General features: G+C 38.4%; 1 protein-coding gene across 3 annotated transcripts in view; it reads left to right on the forward strand.

Moving 5' to 3' along the window:
• Window positions 1–21,018, forward strand: part of PTPRM (protein tyrosine phosphatase receptor type M) — a 490,843-nt gene that overhangs the window by 245,124 nt on the left and 224,701 nt on the right. For all 3 annotated transcript variants that reach the window (XM_082320958.1, XM_082320956.1, XM_082320957.1), the window contains exons 8-9: window positions 15,803–16,111; window positions 19,107–19,216. In XM_082320958.1, coding sequence (XP_082177084.1) covers window positions 15,803–16,111; window positions 19,107–19,216 — 419 coding nt within the window. The remainder of the gene's footprint in view (window positions 1–15,802; window positions 16,112–19,106; window positions 19,217–21,018) is intronic.

The following is a 21,018-nucleotide window of genomic DNA, read 5'->3' on the forward strand; positions in this document are numbered from 1 at the left end:
ATAAAATAAGATGGAAAAGCTCATGGGTTGAGGTAAAGACGGGGAGATCACGTACCAGTTACCATCACAGGCAAAACAGACTCAACTTGGGGAAAACTAGTTTAATTTATTGCCAGTTAAAATGGATTTGGGCAGCAAGAAACGAAGACAAATTAAAACACCTCCTCCCCAGGCTCAGCTTCACTCCTCCGCTCCCAGCTCCTCTCCCACTCCAAGTGGCACAGGGGGATGGGGAGTGGGGTCAGCCCACAGCAGCTCCTCTCTGCCACTCCTTCCTTCTCACACTTTCCCCCTGCTCCAGCATGGAGTCCTCCACAGGCTACAGCTTCCTTCAGGGTATATCCACCTGCTCCAGCGTGGGATCCCCCACGGGCTGCAGGGTGGATACCTGCTCCATCATGGTCCTCTCCGCAGCTGATGGAGAGTCTCTGCTCCAGCACCTGTAGCACCTCCTCCCCCTCCTTCGTCTCACACCTGGGTGTCTGCAGGGCTGTTTCTCACACTTTTTTTCCCTGCCCTCCTCTCACTGCCAGGCAGCGTTTTGCCCTTTCTTAAATACGCTTTCCCAGAGGCACCGCCACCTTGGCTGAGGGGCTCAGCGGTGCCCTGTGCTGGGTGGGTTGGCACCAGCTGGAACTGGCTGTGCCTGGCACGGGGCCGCCCCTGCAGCCCCCCGCTGCCAGCCCCTGGGCCGCTGCACCCAGTGCACCATCCTAACTCACCTGTTTGTCCTGAATTAAGCTCTTGCCTTCCCGGACATCAGTTTGCTGGCGTTTCTGTTCATGTATTAGGTGAAGCAGACTACCGCGTACATTTAGCTTCAACGCATTTGCATGAATTGGTGAGTGTCCTCAGCAGCGGAATAGCTAGAGACGCCCTGACTTTCATGTTGCTTTCCTTTCAACTTTCAGAGCATACTGAAAAAATAATATCTTCTTCCGATGTAACACCTCTGAGCCATAAATATCAAAGTGCTTTACAAACAGAGGATTTAGTTATTCAAATCTGAGGTGTTGAGCGGGATTTTTACGATCTTCCAGTGACAAGTGCCTAAGCCAGAAATTGAGCCGAGGTTTCAAATTCCCCAGTACAGGGATCTTTCCACTAAGCCCTATCACCTGGGTGAATAATACCGATCCACACAGACTTCAGCTGAGGGGTTGGATGGGGCAAGTCAGCTAAGGAGCTTTTGTTGACTTCAAGTCTGTCATATTGTCTTTCTGTCAGGTTTTTTTCCCATTTGTCTCTACGGTTGACCTTTGAGATCCAGCCAGGAAGACCTGACAGGAGTGTTTGCACCGTCTAGTACAAAAAGAGCAATTAATGTTTATAACATCTTATTAATGGCTATGTTCTGTTTTTTTCAGGTTAACTATTAGAAATGAAGTTGTGAATATCACAATCCATTTACAAGTCGATGAAATTATTTGTTCTTACAAATTTAACTTAGTTTAAGATGCGATTGTGCTACCAGCAGACTTGCATAAGCATATAGCAGCAGCTTGGTTGTCGAGAAACTTCTAGCTTCACTTGGGTTTGCATTATATGAATATTTCTAGATTTTGTGTGCATATGTATACCAAAGCCAGCAAACCATTTTTATGTGCATGTAGATTACTGACAAAAAAATAAGCGTCATCATAATTCAGGTTTATAACAGGTGACCCCTAAACCATTCTGCAAAAGCAGCAGCTTTTCTACTGTCGAATTCTCGTTTGGTTCAATTCTGAGTTACAAATAAGAGCTTACATTTCCTATCATGCAAATGCAAATTTTGTACTTAAAATATAAGTGCGTGGTTTATATCTTTCTGAATATTTCCTATTTTTGAAAATTAAACTATTTAAAAACTTTATTTTCATTTTTAAATAAGGACAGCTCTGGGAGCTATTCATTTTGAGCTGTTGTAGGCTCTTGTTTCTTTTTATACCTTTGGGTTTTGGCACTTTTTTGCCTTTTTTTACTCTTTTCCCAGTTTTATTAATGAAATGCACCCTTAGAGATGAAAACCTGAGCACTCCACAAACTCCATGTAAATTATTATCCTGATTTTTTTTACTTTCATAATTGTGATAGAGACAGGGGAAAGCCTGCAATGAGAAACTTCTGTGCTTGGAAGAAAACTGCATGATTTATTACAGATGTCAGCAATTTATAAATTCAAATTAGAGTAACGTATAAATAGTGACTGTATAGCACTTGCTTTTTTATTACTTTGTGTATGACCTTTTTCAGAGTAGCAATTATTTTCCATTAGTTCAGTTCAATTGGAAAAAACAATGCTTAATGGACTTTGAATCCTGGGTCACTGGTGATAGAATTAGACAGTTTTCAGATTTATGTAATTGCTGTCATATGCAGTTCTGTAATTTGTCACACCAGCTATTTCTGGTGGACTTTTACCAGTCACCTCTTCTGTGTTTTCCTTGAGCTGTGTGGTAAAACTGTGATCCCGGGCTCCTGAGTGACCTGCGGAGCTGGTTTATGTCTCAACCATAGAGCAACTGCCTGTCTTTGACCAGTGAAACTGTAGTCTAGTCCTGGCCTCTCTTCTTTGCTCAGGATTGCAGGTACTTTAGCAACCTCCCTTAACCTCCACTTTCCTGAATATTTGATGGCTGCTTTGTGTTCTTCCATGTCAGTTATGGTTCTGGCATAAATGCACACGTTCTTTAATCCATTTGACAGGACCAAATTTAGAAGAGGGGAAGGAAGCAAAAGAACATAACCAAATGCAAAGTGACCTGCAGCAATTAAAGCAGGGGATGCTGGAGGCAACATAGGGAAATGTAGTCCTGATAAATGATTAATCTTTATGACTAGAGAAAGGAAATAAACAACACAGGCTCAAGACCATGTGTGGAAATAAAGCATGGCTTAAAGGAAATAAACAACCCAGGCTTAACTAACATGTGATACATGTTCCACAAAAGCATGTTTATTTTAATATTTTCTTCTTTATTCTGTGCTTGTATTCCTTTTGTCTACTCTTTTTGTCAGTAATACCATGTATTTCTGGATCTGAGGCAGACGTCAAAGTCCCAGGTATATGCATTTTTGTGGAAATCTTAGGACTCTGTTAAATCTTATGAGGAAAAAGAGGATTAACTTTGAAACAGTTTACCATCCACTACACCCCTTTTTCCCAGCTCTTCTCCTTCCTCCTCCGCTAGAAGTTTCTTTCCTTGTTACAAATGTGTCAGAAGCAAGGATGGGCTGGTTTCCTCTGTATTTCGTAGTATGGTATAACAGTATAAATTCCCTTCATCAGCAAGCATATTTTCTTATGTTTGCTTTTTACAGGGAATGGTATAGCAGAGAATACTGGTGGCAAATAACTTCTTCAGCTGTCACAGAAAAATTCAAAGAAATCTGCCAGAGAGGGAGCAATCTCGGGGAGTTCTTCAAGAAATTTTCTAGATATTGTGATACGTCAGGAAAAAAAATGCTGAATATATTCAACCAACAAAGTCAACAGTGTATACTCTTAATGTAGGTACTTTTCAAGTACTTTAATGTATAAAGACATTATGTATAGTTATTGAAGGGGAAAGAGAATCAGCCAGAAATTCCTTTCATACAAGGTGGCCCAATACACATGAAAACAAAAATTATTTTACCTATATCATTTATGTAAGTTCTTACATCATTCTAAATTAAAACATCCAAAACTTGATGAGTTACCCAGGTAGCACAGGAGAAGTTTGTATTTTGCTTCTTTTAAGAAAGCCTGAGTAAAGTACTGTTCTCGTTTGTGCTAGCTTGACAAAGGAATCGAAGTTCAATGTTGCAACTGATATTGAGGCCAAATTTATTAGTTACTGACAGTATACAAAGACAAAGATGGTAGTTTAGATTGCTGGGTGAAAAAGCACCTTCATTTACTGAGTAGCTAGTAACTCCTCAGGCTTGTGCGAAATTCCTGGCACAGTCCTGAGGATGGGCCTGACCGGAGGAAAGTTAAAGTCTGTATCCAGACTGACTGGGAATTATGTAGGAGGTTCTTTTGGGAAAGGGGTCTTGTCATAAACTAAACAGATGACCTCAACTTTACGGCACTTGCCTCTCATTTAATATTGTACATACATGTTAATGGTAGTTAGCACGTAATACTGTAGTAGGAAGACAGATTATTCTGTTCCCTTTTGACATGTATGTAAGTTCAAAGTTTCTTTTACCAGTTGTTAGAGAGAATCTGATTCATTTATCAGGTTTATGCATTTGAGAGTTATTTGTCAAAACCGATCTCACTCTACATCATTTGGTTAAGGCTGATTGCACATGTCAGATTAGAAAGAATGGTAAATATTCTTTTTAGACAAGTAACATTGATTGGTGGCATTTTCTCTTTTACGTAGATTTATATGACCGTGTTGTCCTGTCATCTAGGTTCAATAAAGGCCTGTTCTCAATCCCCAATTTAGCTAACACCACTGTACGTAACAGCTCTGAATTAATGTGATTTGTCAGTAGCAATAGGCCACAGTGATAACCAGAACACGCTGCTACATCTTATTCTGACTGATCTATGAAACAGCATTGCCCATTTATCCTTTTACGCAACATAATAAACAGTCTCTGGTCTTCTACTTTCATGGCAGGTATTGAGCAGCTGAAACCTTCACTAATTTACACAATGGTTTATCTTTTCTCCAGTTGACTTCAGGGGCAACTCAAGCAGCTGTACCATAAAACGTAATGAGTTCAGACATGCTAATGTGTCACACAACAGAGCCAACAGTGCATGCTTTGCTGTTAATATTAGTCACAATTAGAAGGTGATTGGGGCACTTACTGTACAAAAATACAGGTACTGTATTAGTGTATAAAGAGAACAGTTTGCCATACTGCAGTAGATGTATTCCAGCCATTTCTGGGAAAATGGGCTAGAAAAAAGATTTTTCCCTCACACCAGAACTTGTAAATGTTTATACTGTTCTCCTTGTTTCTCATTTTTTGACCACTGAGTAGAAGAGTGTATGTTACATTAATGACATTTCCCCTGTTCATGGTGCATGGTCAAATTATGTCTGTTGTTCTCATGAATATACTTAATTATGAGCCAGCCACCTGCACCATCTCTTAGTATATCTGAAAGTTTCTGTGTTGACCCTGCATTACCAGATGGTTTCAAGTTCAGGGAAGACAAAAGTGTTGCGTGGTAACTGTGTGAAGGAGCTATGTCAGGTGGCCACAAGAGCAATTCCTCAGACCTTCATCTTCCTTTGTTTTGCCTGTGGCTTCTCAAACATGAGCAGCATCTGGGCTGCACGCTGTATAAATTGGTCTAGAAGTCTGCTACCTGTGTCAGCTTCTGAAGGGTGCCACAGGTGTGGCAGTACATGTCTGGTTAAATGCGTTTCTGTCAGATCAGGAGATAATGACACCCACTTTCTTAATATACAATGGACATGTGACAGAAAGGGACAATAATGACACCGTAAACCAGCCACGTGATCGACTCAGAAAAAGGGTTAAATGCCTGTGATTGATTCAGTCAAGAGGGACAATATATGCAACATAGGTCATTTGACTTTAATTTTCCTCAAAGATCGTCCTGATCCAAGTATCTACCAAAGGTAGATCTACCAAAGGTAGCATCTACCAGAAGTAGGCACTTTATTTGCCATCTTACCGTCGTAATTATTCTGAGAGGTATTTGTCACAACCTTTTATTTCTTGTTGATTTACATATTCGCGGAGGTTCCTGGGGTGAAGTTGGGATAAATTGTCACTGCCATATGTGTGAAGTGAAAAGTATATGTCTGCACTCTTTATTTTTCATTTCTCAGTTAGATGTGTGCTTCCTTCATGCAAAAGAAAGAAAACCTTAAGAACACATGCTTGTCTGTCTTTCGAACTCTCTAGAATTAGCTTGTCATGAAATGTAAAACTAATGTGTAGTTGTAAAAACCACTGCCAGCGTTTTCCTCACTAGTGGCTGATGGCTAAGTAGATTTAGAAATGAAAGGGGTTATTATAAAGTGATTACTGAATAGCTAGGTATGTCATTTTAAACAAGCAACTAAAATCTCTGTTGCAGATTCAGAATGTAATCTTGTTTGTATCATTCATACTTAAAATCTGATTTTGATTGTGGAGGAGTAATCATGTAATGTAGGTAATTTGACAAAAATGTATCGAACGATGTTTTTCTTTAATTCCTTATTTAAATGTATTAGAATTTAAATGACTCACCATTCAGAGTATACCTATAAAATGACAACATAAAGAAATATTAGATTCAGTTTGCATTGGTTCAGATTTAAATTTTACTATGAAGTGAAAAGTTCATATCAGCTCTCTCATGAAAGAAAACATTGTATAGAAACTAACACTTAAAATACTACTAACTTTAAAAGGGTGTTATTGATGATTAGACCAATATACTTTGCATCTGTGAATGTCAGCCTGAAGACATAGGCTTCATGGGATACATGTAGCCATGAATTGGAGAATAAGAGATGAAAAAGTTAAGGCAACCGTCTCATGCAGGATTATATCACTCATTCATGCTTCTGTATCCAGTGCTTGTAATAATACATTACTAAAAGCTTAAATCCAACACCTCATCTGGTTTCAAGCAACAGCTACACTTATTTTTTGTAAGTGCTACACTTACTTTTTGTAAGTGGTGAGCTGATGCCATGGATGCTTATTAGAATGTGCTTTCAATGAATCTTCCATAATTGGCTAAATATCGTGGTTCTCTCCCAAGAACTCCTATATTTTTAGCTTGTGTTTCAGCTAGAAATATCACAGAAAGAATTCTCCTAGTGATAAGCTGGTATTGGTACTTCTGATCCTTCCTGGAAAAAGTAGACCTCTACTATATTGCATATTTGAATTTGAGGAGGAGTGAGGATTCAAGCTGGCTCATTTTAAGAACTTGGCCTGCTCATTTTACTGCTGTAAGCTGTGAGTATGTATTTTATTGTTTTCTGAGCTCCCACATTTTGGAACTAACCAGTTCTGGCCACAGAGTATGGAAAAACCTGTTGAGTGCTTTGTTCTAATGGGTTAGAAATGAGACTGAGAATTAGGATTCCACAGCTTTTGCTGATGCTTTGTAACCTTCAGCAGATAATTAATTTCTTTTGAGCTTCAGTTTCTTTGTATATAAACTTGGAGAAATGCTATTGCCATACCTCATACAGATACATAAGGTTTAACTACACAATACTTCTGCAGTACCTGATAAAACAAAATCAGTGGAAGCATGATCTTGCATCTGAAGAAGAATGGTGTTAGCTATAATCTTACTGACAGCAGGATAGTTGGGGAGATGCTAGGTTTTCTCTTTTGCCCAGTAGACTGCTGGCATCTCTGGCAGGAAAAAGAGGCTGAGTATGAGCAGATGCTATAAGTGAGAATCTTCCAGTTCTCAGATGCTGGGAAGTGGTTTAGTCCAGGGACAGAAAACTCTCTGTGGTGGGGTTTCCCTCAGATGTGTTTTTTTATACTTAAGTCTTGTCCTGTTGACACCTTCTCTCCATTGTGACACTGTGGATGCTGATCATGTTAGTAAAGGTGCTGGGAGAAACCTATGCAGGAAGTTTATTCCTGCCTCTCAGTGCTCTTAAGTCTGCAATAACTTGGAAGGGTGCAGAAGGGATCCCCACAGGCTCCTGCTCAAAGTTAGCCTCCTGATAACTTTAGGGTACATACACCCTTGTGTTCATCTTCCTTCACTGGCGTTTTGACTGTGGAAGAAAAATGAATATAATTAAAAGAATATGATTAAAAAGAAGAATTTTTTTTTTAAAAGAATATAATTAAAAAACCCTACATTTTTTTGAGAATTTGCTCAAAGAAAAACAGAGTCTAGTTTTCGGCATATTTTTTACATACATATAACTGAATATTCCTTCCTCTTTTGGATTGCAGGTGACTATCATTTCAGTTTTGCTGTCTCATAGTTCTTTCTCTCATTACTGCTGAAGCTCTGCAGGGCTTGCATCCCAACATTTTTTAAAGTGTCAGGGAGTACGTTTAGAAGACTGATAGAAGTGCTGCTTTTCTGTGGGAGGCATCTATTTTTGCAGGAGGGACATGTTCTTTTGGAAATGCTGTTAACAAGTAACAGTGAAAGATTGGTAAGACTTTTAAATACCGTAACTTAAAATCTTTCCAGGAGATGCTGGGTATCTTCTGCGGTCATTTACTTTTACCTAAATAATCTTAGTAACTATTGCTATCAATTTCTATGACTGCTCCATGTAGGGCTATCCCAGATGTAGAGATATCCCAGATGAAACCAATGTTTCAAGTTTTTTTTACAAATTTAAGATTGTTCTTTGCTGCTTTTAACATTTTTGCTTGCTGCCACAACACACTGTGGTCTTAGATAAGTAAGAAGACCAACCTATAATGTGCCCCTCTTTACTCCAAGCGTTGTTTCTGGATATTCCACAGCTTTGTGTAGCTTAGTCTTTGGTTTCACTTTAAAATGATTGGACTTAGCAGGACAATGACATCAGCAACATAATATTAGGATTTTGATTTTGCTCATTTTATGAGTCATTTGTCCCTTTGTTTCTTTGTTTGCCTCCTCTTTATTTGATTCTTTTCTTTTGTAACCCAAATAATGGACAGTATGAAAAATCATGAAGGTAAAGTGCCCGCTTTCTTCCTCTAGTCCTAACTACAAAGCAGTTCTTTGTATTAATAAATTTGACTGCTCCTTTGGATTTGAGATGCGGCTATGTAAAATCAATGTGTTTTTATTGACCTAAATAAAAATTTGTTAAAAAGCTGTGAAATGACATCACCCAAAATCTTGCCCACTGTTTCTTTCCTCACTGCACTCTGCAGTTTTTGGTAATTTGAAAAACCCTGATCTATTACCAGATTTGATAAATCATGTGGTATTTTGAGCAAAGAAAAGCTCTTTTTAAATTTCAGTCTGTTGTTGAAGAACTCAGACGAAGAATAATTACAGTATAAAAATTACTCCAGCACAGTTGAATGTGATCTTTCATAAAACTATCTGACCAAGTTTGCAAACAACCTCAAATTGTTTGCAGTCTTGTATAGATTGAGTATCAAATAAAATGGTGGTGAATGGGGTCAAATCCAGTTGGCAGCCGGTCACGAGTGGTGTTCCCCAGGGCTCAGAACTGGGGCCAGTTCTGTTCAATATCTTTATCGATGATCTGGGTGAGGGGATCAAGGGCACCCTCAGTAAGTTTGAAGACAACACCAGGTCGGGTGGGAGTGTTGATCTACTGGAGAGTAGGAAGGCCCTACAGAGGGACCTGGACAGGGTGGATCAGTGGGCCAAGGCCAACTGCATGAGATTCAACAAGGCTGAGTGCCGGGTCCTGCACTTGGGTCACAACAACCCCATGCAATCCTACAGGCTTGGGGAGGAGTGGCTGGAGAGCTGCCTGGTGGAAAAGGACCTGGAGGTGCTGGTTGACAGCTGGCTGAATATGAGCCAGCAGTGTGCCCAGGTGGCCAAGAAGGCCAATGGCATCCTGGCTTGTATCAGGAATAGTGTGGCCAGCAGGACCAGGGAGGTGATGGTGCCCCTGTACTTGGCACTGGTGAGGCCGCACCTCGAGTACTGTGTTCAGTTTTGGGCCCCTCACTCCAAGAAGGACATTGAGGTGCTGGAGCGTGTCCAACGAAGGGCAATAAAGCTGGTGAGGGGTCTGGAGCACAAGTCTTATGAGGAGCAGCTGAGGGAGCTGGGGTTGTTTAGCCTGGAGAAGAGGAGGCTGAGGGGAGACCTTATTGCTCTCTACAACTGCCTGAAAGGAGGTTGTAGTGAGGTGGGGGTCGGCCTCTTCTCCTTAGTAACAAGTGATAGGACAAGAGAAAACGGCCTCAAGTTGTGCCAGGGGAGGTTTAGATTAGATATTAGGAAAAATGTCTTCACGGAGAGAGTGGTTAGGCACTGGATCAGACTGCCCAGGGAAGTGGTGCAATCACAGTCCCTGGAAGTGTTCAAAAAGCGTGTGGATGTGGTGCTTAGGGACATGGTTTAGAGGTGGACCAGGCAGTTAGGTTAAGGGCTGGTCTTGATGATCTCAGAGGTCCTTTTCAACCTTAATGATTCTATGATTCTATGAAAATCAAATAAGGACAAGCCAAACAAGTAAAACATTTTACTTACTTTCTTGTTTGGTGTTGACTATGGATGTACAAATCTTGAGATTTGTTTTCTAAAAACAAAACAAACATTGTTACTTTGATAGCAGCTGGCTCACGAGGCATATAGTCTGTTCCCCAATAGATGAAATGATATTTCACCCCTATAGATGAAATGATATTTCATTACCTCATGATCTGTGCCCCTGAGGCATAACATAATATCTAGACTATTGAGGGAACAGCAGAGCATCTGTTTATCTGGAGAACTGTAGAGTGAGTAGAGAAGCCTGGCTTTATAACCTCTGCAGGTAGGGTTTTACCAAGTAAGGAGAAACATGGGTGAAATATGGTGTGCATAAATATATATAAAGTAAGAGTTGTAGTCTCCGTTCTTGAAAAATGTTTAAGTGTTTAATGTTGTCATTTCTCTGCAGGGGAAAGTGAACTTCCATTTCTCCTCCTCAGCTTTTCTGTTTTGTTCTTCCCTGGAAGGTACATCTGATTCAGTAAAGTACACTGGCAGCCTGATCACTTTTACCAGTGCTGGTGAACTCTTAAAGCATGTGTTTGACTTAAAACACAAGTAGCCTTGTTCGAAACAAAGCGCCTGTCTTAAATTGTCTGCTGAATCAGATGTGGCCCTGATTGAGTGTGTGGAATCCAGTCTAAAGTTTGTATGTGCTTATGGTCTCCATCACTGTAGTATGCAAGTACCTTGCAGGTGTTCATGAAATTATATGCAGCACCCTCTGGTACTGATGCTAGAGTACTATGACTCCCACTTTACTCAGAAGGAATTGATGTGAAAAAATGTTAAGTAATTTGAACAAGACTGCTTAGGCAATCTGTGAAAAGCCTGTACATTTAATTATCATTAGATTAATTTTGTGTTTAAAAGAGCTGTAGCAGATAATATCTTAAATCTCAGATGATTCTGGTTTCATCCTAAATTTTTACATTTTCTTGTTCTGTTCATCCTGTACTTCCTGTGGAAAGACAGTAGAGTCCAATCTGGAATTTAAATCACAAGAGTTGTGTTTACAGAGGTAAACCACACTAACAGTTTGCCTAGACAAGAAGTAAATGCTTCATTCCTATTGTTCAGATATCTTTCCAATGGTACCTAACACATACCAGATGTCTGGAGCTACTGGAGTATCATGGAGTGGCAGAAAATCACCATGCCGTTCCTTTCTTCATCTCTTATTTCAGTAGGTCTGTGCAGTCTGTGGTGAAAAGACAAAACTTCCCGTCTTGAGTTTTCATTCTAAACCCAAGTTTTGATGATCAATGACAGGATGCTAAAAATACACCTAAACGTCTCTGTGATTCTGAAATTGAGTTTCTGAAAAAGCATTGTACTTGTGGTAAGAGGTAAAGTGTGAAGTTCCGGAGAAATGAGCTGTGAATTGCAGCTGCAATGGAAATTGATCCTGTCTGTCAGTCTCTGCTCCATATTCTCAGCAAAAGAGAGAGGAGCAGAGAAGGAGCCAAGATCACCGATTAAATTGGATGCTAAAGTGCCAGGGGCTAGAACCGGGCTTGCTGGTCCCTCAGGTCGGAGCTGCAACTGTCAGCCTTCACTGCTTGATACCCTGCTGAAGCTGGCAGAAGGAGAGCAGTATGAAAAATGCTGCAGGCGCCAGCAGGGGAATTAGTAAGAACTACCTGGCTAAGCTTCAGGCATGACAGGCAGTGTGCTCCTTTGGGAGGAAAGGCTCTTCTCTTATGAACTGGTAGGCCTTATTTTCCCCATTTGCGTCATGATTTGTACCAGTGAGGCATAAGAAAATAGCTGGAATACTGAGGAACAGCAGAGGCTCAGTTCATCTGGAGAAGTGCAGAGTGAGTGGAGAGGTCTGGCCGTATAACCTCTCTGCAGGTGGGCCTTCACCAAGTAAGGAAAAAACAAAGGTTCAGCAAATAGCAGTTGTGCTATGAGGTGTACATGTTGCATATCATATAATCAGTATGGCATATTAATCTCCTTATTCATCTTCTACTCTAAAAAAAAATGTGATTTCAGTTGTGATGAGCCCTGTGAAATGACACTTCTCTGTGTTGCTATCACTTAATCTTACCTGATGCAAGGTAACAACAGCAGACCATTGCTAGGATGGCAACCTTCAAGTACTACCTGAATAGTTAGTGCCAGTCTCACGAGCACAACAGCAGCATCTCTATAGAATGCTTACTTTTTCACTTAAAGTTGGGAACTTACCATGGGAAAGTGATAAAAAGATCCTCTAGAAAATCAACAAAATGAAGTCATCGTGCTGTGGTAATTAATTCAGCTTTTTTTAAACCATAGTCATTAGCTGTTGTTCTTTTTGTGTTGCTTAACAGTTTTCTTTCCCCAAATATCCTCCGTCCTTCCTTCATGATAAAGAGCACATGCTTTCCACTGTATTGGAAACGATGTAATGTGCTCTCAGAATCATATCACATTAAATATTTCCTCTGGGGTATACAATGATACCTCTGGAGAAGCTCAGTGCTAACGTGATCAAATGGAAACTTCTTTTTCTATCTTTTGTTGCAATTAGTGCTATTTTTCATGGCTGTTTTGAGTCACGTATTTTTTTAATCCAAAAACTCCATTGTTACCTTAGCCTTTTTTTCTGGTTAAAAGTAGACATGTTTCCCTTCATCTCTTTCCTGCTTACTGTATGAATTAACTGAATTTAACCAAAAATTGTCATGTACTTGAAGCATATAGATCTGTTATGACTGAGGACTCAACTATGTAGAGCAGATGAGAACTGATATCCTCAGGTCTGTAATGAAGTCATGTCTGATAAATGAAAGAAGTGTGATATTGGAAAGAAAAATAAAATAAAGCAAATAAAGTAGTGGTAATTCAGGAATTAGTTTTATTTGATGAAAAAATAATGAAGCATCGTGTATTCCGCTAACCATGCCCATTCTGAGAATTTAAAAGTGAGGTTAAGGACACAAAGTGGGTAAATTCTTTGGAGTAACAGGCCTGTATCTTCAGAGGCTCTTTCATGGACAAACCTTTTCGGAATATTCAAGCTCACTTTCTCAATGGACATCCCCCATAAACCAATGGTTATCCTACCTGGTGCATCATATAAGATCTTGCTTTATTTTTCCTTAAATGTCTTTCCCTGCTGTGTCCCGCGTTTTTTTATGTCCTACCTCTCCCTTTCTTTCCACTAAGTGCTATCATTGACTGGTTAACACATTAACTGGGTTGACACAATACGCTTACCCCACAAAGGGCTCATTAGGGCCCTATCAGTTGCATATTTCTGAGTGAATGATAAGAAAAACAGATATGAGGTGTGTAGCTATCTGATACTATAGATTACAGAATCAAGTCAGGAACCAAAGCAACCAGGGTATTTGCCTTGTCTGATGAGCTTTATCCTGTGAATATCAACAAAAGCTGTGTTGTCTCCATCTTTTACAATCTAATCTCTTTTTTCCCTTGTCTGTTTTGTTAGAAGTGAAAATGTACCTGTCATTCTCATAGCAATGACTTCAAGATTTAACTAGAGGGCTAACTTGTACTTTTTATTAAGGTAACGTGACATAAGAATATCTTCCTCCTGGGCAGAAATCTTGGATAGGTTTTGATCCAGTTTTTTTGTACAGCCACTTGATTTCAGTTTTAATATGCTATGAATTAATTTTATGTCTCTAATAAAATGATTTCTCAGCTCCCCTGTGAATTTTCTGATGTGCCTACCACGGAACTAAGCAGGCTTTTCCATATTCTTGCAGCTAGGAACTTTGCTCAACTGCTTAATGTTGTATGTCAGGGTCACCTCAGCTTTGTTGATTTTCTAGTCCTATTTAGCCCATTCTTGATAGCATTACAGTTACATAATACCCATCAAATGTCCTTTGCTATTCATAGTCTCACCTAAATGAAGAAATGCTTAGAAGCTGATACGAAACCAAAAAAAAGAAAAATTCCTTTTTAATGAAATTTATGTCTGAATTATGCAGAAGTAAATGCTTAAGGAAAACATGAAACTCTTAGGACTTGCCAGTCTTTGAGGTTTGCTTCTCATTAATCTTAATTGTTGTAGCAATAGAAAATATCCCAAGCACCAGGATTCTTAGCTGGGGTACCTGAGTGTGGAAGCAGCAAAGTGACTCTATACTGATTTATCCTTGATGAGGACATTTTTACCCGTCCGTCTAGTCACTAGAAAGGAGACCAGGATTAGATCTGTTATTGAATTTGTTTTGCCTTGCCATTTTGTTCACCAATTGGCAAATATTCTATACTGATGATCAACACTGTTGGGTAGTGGCAATTAATTTAAAAAAAAAAAAAAAGTGGAGGATTTAAAAGGGAAAAAAATACCCTGCTTTGTAGATGTTAGAGAGAACAAGCAATTTCTTAACACCTTTTCTTCAAGGACTGAAGATGAATAACATCTTTGAACAAATATTTCAAGCGTGCAGGGATTTTATTAAAAAGTAAAAAGATGAAATCCTGTGTAAATTGTTCAGAACATTCCTAGTGAAGACATGTTGATTAATAAACATAAAAGAAGGAAGATGCATATTAATTTGTTTACGTATAAGAGGCTTCTAGCTCATTAAAAGTCTTCTAAGCATTTAACTAGTGAAGCAGTGGATAAAACCAGACATTGTCTTTAATCTTGTTGAGGGCTCCAATATGAAAAAAACCCAGATTATTGCTAAATATGTATAATAGCTGTATTAATGACAGTGTTTAGAAAACGGGGAGTGTGTGTCAACTCAGTGGTTTTGCTGTAATATGGTGGAAATTTGGGTTCGCTTTTCTATCTCAATTGCTGGGACCTGTAGGACTGAAGAAAATTTAAACTCATCAGCCCCAATCTTTAGTTCTTGTATATAGATAGCCATAAGTTCTTGGGTGTGATTTTGTTAAATGTGTTTTATGGCTGGTAATTAAATGGGAGATCTCTAAGAAAGCTCAGATGCAGTAGGATGTCGGCTGATGTGCCTCCTGTCATTCCTTTTGATTCTTTGGTAAACCACTACTACAAACTGAGCTACTTGTACTGTTTATTTTAGATGTGGTAAAAAAAAAAAAGACGCTATTAACAACTAATGTTTATGGGAAGAGAACCCTATAGTCTATTTTAAGGGAATTGGAATATTAACTTAATGTCCTGGCCAAATATAGATTGAGTAATTGCATTCAGTCTAACTTAAAAACAAATGAATAAGAAATAGCTGAAGAAACACCTAACACCTTTTCTTCGTATAAACAGTCCTGGGAGAAAATCACCAAGTATTTGCAAGTTTTCCCTAAAATTACCTTTTCTTTTTAGGTACTTGTTTTGTAAAGTTTTTTGCTCTAGAAGTGTTAACACAGATTAATTAAAAAAAAAAAAAAATTGGTCATATTTATTTTTTGCAAGCGACAGGTAAAAAAGTAAGCGTAATTTAAACTGTATCGTGCAGTTTGAGTTTAAGCATAATAACTTTCTGGTATTTTGTTTGCCCTTCATTTTTCATGAAAGACACTTCTCTCTCATTTTCACCCTTTTTTTTTCCTGATTTTTCAGAGACCTATATTTTTATTGTCATTTCCACTATGAGAGATAAAGCAATGAATTCCTGTTTCTGCTTATATGTCATATTTATAGAACTGTATAACTTATTACTCATGTTACTTACTATTATAATATGAATAAATAATCATACCAGAATTATGTTGGTAATTTTGCAGATCCAATGCGTGGGCCACGAAAACTTGAGGTTGTGGAGATCAAATCTCGACAAATCACTATTTGCTGGGAACCATTTGGATATAATGTCACACGTTGCCATCGATACAACCTCACAGTCCATTACCGTTATCAGGCTGGAGGGCAAGAGCAAGTGAGAGAAGAAGTAAGCTGGGATACAGAAAGTTCACATCCCCAGCACACAATTACTAATCTGTCACCATACACAAATGTCAGCATCAAATTAGTACTAATGAATCCCGAAGGACGAAAAGAAAGCCAAGAACTTGTAGTACAAACTGATGAAGATGGTGAGTTTTTGTATCTACATATACGTATACATTGTACGTGCATACTAACTGATAGTCAATACGCTTTTCCATATAAGTGCATGTTCCACTTTCACTAAAATCTCTAACAGATTTTCCACCAACTTCAGCAATTTTAAGGCAGTAAAGAGTCCATTAAAAGTGTTATAATGATCTTTTACATAACCTATAACATCACACATCATTTAATCATTTCTTCATTAAACTCATAACCTGTGCTTGAATTATGTTCTGCCTCTTAAAAGTTCCAGTGTCAGTTTGAAGAAGTTTCAGGTGATTGTCCACAGTATCCTCATGTAAGCTTTTCTATTGAGTGATATGCTCAACATTAAATATTTGTTCTTGATTTGCAGCTTCAATTTCTCTAGCTTTGGCTTTCCAACCACTGGATTCTGTTAGTTGCTTATTCAGACAATATATTCCATATGTTGACATTCAAATATATAGATATTCCCTTCCTTTTAGTAATTTTCGGCTAACGTGGGGTTTTCAGACCTCATTTTTTAATTTTGAGGAATAATTTCTGAGTGTCTTTTTTGAAGCATGGACAGCAGAAGTGGCTATTGTGTCTCTGTAATGCTCTAGTAATATTGCATGAAAAGGTTATACCATCCTCCTAAGTCCTCTGTGATATTATTGTGCTTATACACACTGAGAGTTTACTGGAGCTCTGTTAGCTACAATACCAAAATGGGACTTTCTTGTTGAATTGGTCAGGCACCAGGAATCGGTTTCACCTCTCCAGAACACTCTCTGCTGAGGTATAACCCCTGAGGGCCCTCTACAAGTGTACTTTAGTTTTTGTGACCTTGCTTTTAACCATTTTAAAATGCATACTGTTCAAAGAAACCTCATCAAATGACTGGCATTGCTTTATATAACAGATCTGTCCTCCTTCCCTTTTTATTGTCTGCAATCTGAACAGGAATAGCTTTGTATTTTCTTCCAGATCAATGATAGATTTACTGCAAACATGTTGGAAAGATTTCTAGAAAAAACTTCAGCAACGATGAGTTCCCCTTGTAATAAATACTTGAAGTCTGTCATTTAAACCTATTAAATAATTTAATATATGCTGTATTGGTTTTGTGTAGTACGAATTTCTAATCAAAACATATGAGGGAATAAATTAAACAATTTAGGAATGTATAGTTGCTAATGCAACAGATTTGACAAAGCATAGCTAACAAAAAATTGTTTAATTAGAATTACTTTTGCTGTCATCCTCTAATTTTAATTCAGTTCAATTGTAGGATGACAAAGCTAAAGACCTTATTGTTATCTAGCCCATTTATGTATTTTCTCTAAAATTTGGTGTAATATTTTCTTATTCCTGGCCCTCTGGAACTTTATATTATTCCAAGACCTATTAAAAACCAGCATCAGTGGTTGAGAGAATACCTTGGACAAAAATTATAACTTTTTAGTATACCATACACTTTCAGTAAGGTACATAAAACTGGATGTAACACAACAGAACATACTGACCCAAATAATCATCATAATTTTTGAATCACACAATCATGTAGGTTGCAAGGGACCTCCAGAGCTCATTTAGTCCAACCTTTTGATCAGAGCAGATCGAGTGAGAGCAGATTGCTCCAGATCATGTTGAGTTTTGAGTATCTCCAAAGATGGATATCCCACAACGTCTTTAGGTAACCTCTGCCAGTGTTTGACCTCCCTTATGGCATAACTGCTCAGCATTTATGGCCTTCAGATAATTTTAGAGGGCTACCACAGTGTTCTGCTATACTCTCCAACTTATTTACACTACATTTAATTCCTCTCCCTTTACACATAAATCATTAACCCCATGATTCCAAATTAGTTTTACCAGTTCCTACTTGGAAGCAAGGTTTAGTGCCCAAACTTAAGGTTGCCCTGAAGGCATAATCTTACTGTTCCATAAAGGACTGGTGAGCCAGTTCAGAAACGATCACCTGTGTCCTTGGAGATTCCCCTTGGTAGAGCAAGGGACTCTGCGGAGAGCTATGGAGAGGTTTTTATGAAGTCTCAAACCGTGTAAATTCCCAGACCAACAGCATGGAGGAGGAGAATGAGGATGGTGCTCTACCACGCCTAGCAACGGGAAGGAGTCACCAGATGTCTTGCTTTCAGATCTTCCTGGTTTTTAACCATTCGGGTAAATCTCAGTAAGACGTCTGAGAAGTTAATTCACAAAAATAAAATTGCAGATACATGTCCATGTGCTGTTTACAGATCTCCTTCTCTGAAAACCGCATTGAAGTTGGCTCGGGGATGAGCTGATTGTTGCAGAACAAACAGGAAACAGAAGTCGATAGCTGAGAGCGGTTGACATACCTTTTATCAGAACCTTCTGACATCCCTGATGCTTCAGAGGTCATTCTCATAAATTTAGAGACTTTAAGAAATTAACAGTGTCAGATTTTCAGTTTGGCTGCTTCCTAATTTCCTTATGTTTGGCCTGTTGTAGGTCTTCAGGCCTAATGTCGGTGAGTGTCACTGTTCTATGTAACATGTGGCTCGTCTTTCCAAGCTAACCATTCGAGTTCAGTCTGTTGAACCTTGTTACTTCAATGCTTTCTCATTTTCATGTATGAATGTTTAGTATGTTTTTCACTATGGGACAGTAACACTATTGATAAGTAGGTATCACAGATTTTATTTACAAGAATTTGTATTTGAGATATCGCCTCATTCCTTACAGAAAGCTGATTTGTCCTTTTCTTTCATCAGTAGTGTTTTACAGGAAAAGTGCGATGCTCACTAATTCCGTCTTACATTGAAGGTGACACATATGTTTGCTTAATGGCACTGTCTTGTTAAATAAATCATTCTCCTCCTGAGCTACCCTGGCCTTTGCTTCAGTCTTCGGGAAATAATAGTGGGATGGTTTTTATGCCTCAACAGCACAAATATTAAGCAGAGTGTCTTCTTCTGAAATTTTTCTCAAAACAGCATTTTTTCCTTTTTTTTTTTTTTTATCCTTTAGTCCCGAGTGCTGTGCCGCTTGAATCCATTCAAGGGAGTACCTTTGAAGAGAAGATTTTTCTTCAATGGAGAGAGCCAGCACAAACATATGGTGTGATTACTTTGTATGAGGTACCTAGCATTTTCCCATGTTTTAATTTTTATGTATAGTTTTGATTTTCAAAAGTGCATATTTAGTAAGAAAATTAATATTTTTTCCAGTTTATGTAAAATGAATCTTCGTTTTTAAGATAGTAGCACTTACAAAATAATAAAATCAAGTATATAATGTAGGAGTGAATTATGCAGGACCCAAAATGTCCCTGGGTTATCAGCTTTAAGAAAACTGCTATTTTTAGAACTATGTGATATAGCATTCTGTCTAGTAATGCGGATCAAATATGTAAAAGATTGAAAGACAGATCTTAGTGAATTTTTAAAAAAGTAGGAGACATAACAGTGGTGGCAGTCAACATCACATTTAGATAAGACTCATTACAGGAAGCCTATTGTAATAGAAACAAGCAGGCATAATTAAAAAAAATCTACCATTTTTTAAATGCAAATTCAACAAAATTATATGTTGTTAGATGTCTAAAAATCGCTGCTTTTCCTCATGTGGAACATCTGCCTGAATACCTTTTAGAAAAATTGACAAAAGACTGCACAGATTAAGCTGTCAGACAGTAATCACTGTTAAGCTTCTTACCTGACCTTACTACAAAATTGGTATTGAAATGCTTTGTTTAAAAAAAAAAAAACCACCTAAATGAGATACGGTGTAAAAGAAAAGTTAAATTGAATGGTAACCTATTGATACTGTTTTGAAAACTATTTTATTGTAAGAGGATAAAATGTTATGAAAAAGTATGAACTGATTTTTTATAAAGCTAACTACTTTCCAGCTAGTTCAACAGTTGCCTGTCTTCAGGGATCAGAATGTTTTAGTTAATATGTTAATGTTTTTATTGATGTTAGGCTTTATGTACATAGAAACACACAGTGGTGAATCATCTTTCTACTTACAGACATGCATGAATGTCTATTTACATTGCTGAGGAGTATATGCACTGTATACATTCTTAAGTGTATATACATGCATACCTCCATCAGATGTAATGGGAGTTGTGCAGATATATCCAGAGATGGAAAAGAATAGCTTGGCCAGACTTTCTAAGGTAGTCAGGACTGTGTAAGTCTCTGAACATCAAAAGCATCTAGCATTCCAACAGTGAAGAGACTATTGAAAAGAAAGGAAAATACTGATATACCCTTATACTGTTTATCTAATACACCTCAGAGCAGAGACGGAGGGAGCAAGGCAATCAGTTAAATCAGAAACTTGATTTAATTAATTTTTAAGTAAAAGATACCAACAGACTAATGCAACGAAACCATCCCTTGTTTTAAAGATGCCAACTCAGTCCAGCCAGGTGGCTGAGTATGAACAGACACCTAGTCACTGAAAGCTTGTTTGTCAGTACTTTTTCTGCCCTGATGTTTGCTCATAAGCCTAAAATGTATCATAAACTTTTTATAAATATGACTGGTAAACTACCTGGAGGCCAACAAATATACACAGTGAATCACAGGGATGTTTTATGCGTATACTTCTGGTGTATTTTAGGTAACTGAAGTAGCTCACAGGATAAGATCCAGACAAGTTAGATGAAATTACCTGTACCTGTTTTATAGGTTGATTTAGACTATCCATGGTGTCTCAGTAGGCACCTCTCTGGCTGATCGTTATGCTGCCAAGGTAGTGCATCCAGCACAGCTCCAAATCACCCAAGCTTGAGAAGTGAGTTGTCTGTCTCCTGCCTACACCTTGTTGTAAGCCAAAGCTTAGACAAAGAGGCATCTAAGCCTTGGCTGTGTGTACATCAACAATTCTGATCTAAAAAGCCTAGCCACTAAAGCTGCTCTTATACAAA

The sequence above is a fragment of the Platalea leucorodia genome, assembly GCF_965183815.1.
Source record: "Platalea leucorodia genome assembly, chromosome: 1".
NCBI lineage: Eukaryota > Metazoa > Chordata > Aves > Pelecaniformes > Threskiornithidae > Platalea > Platalea leucorodia.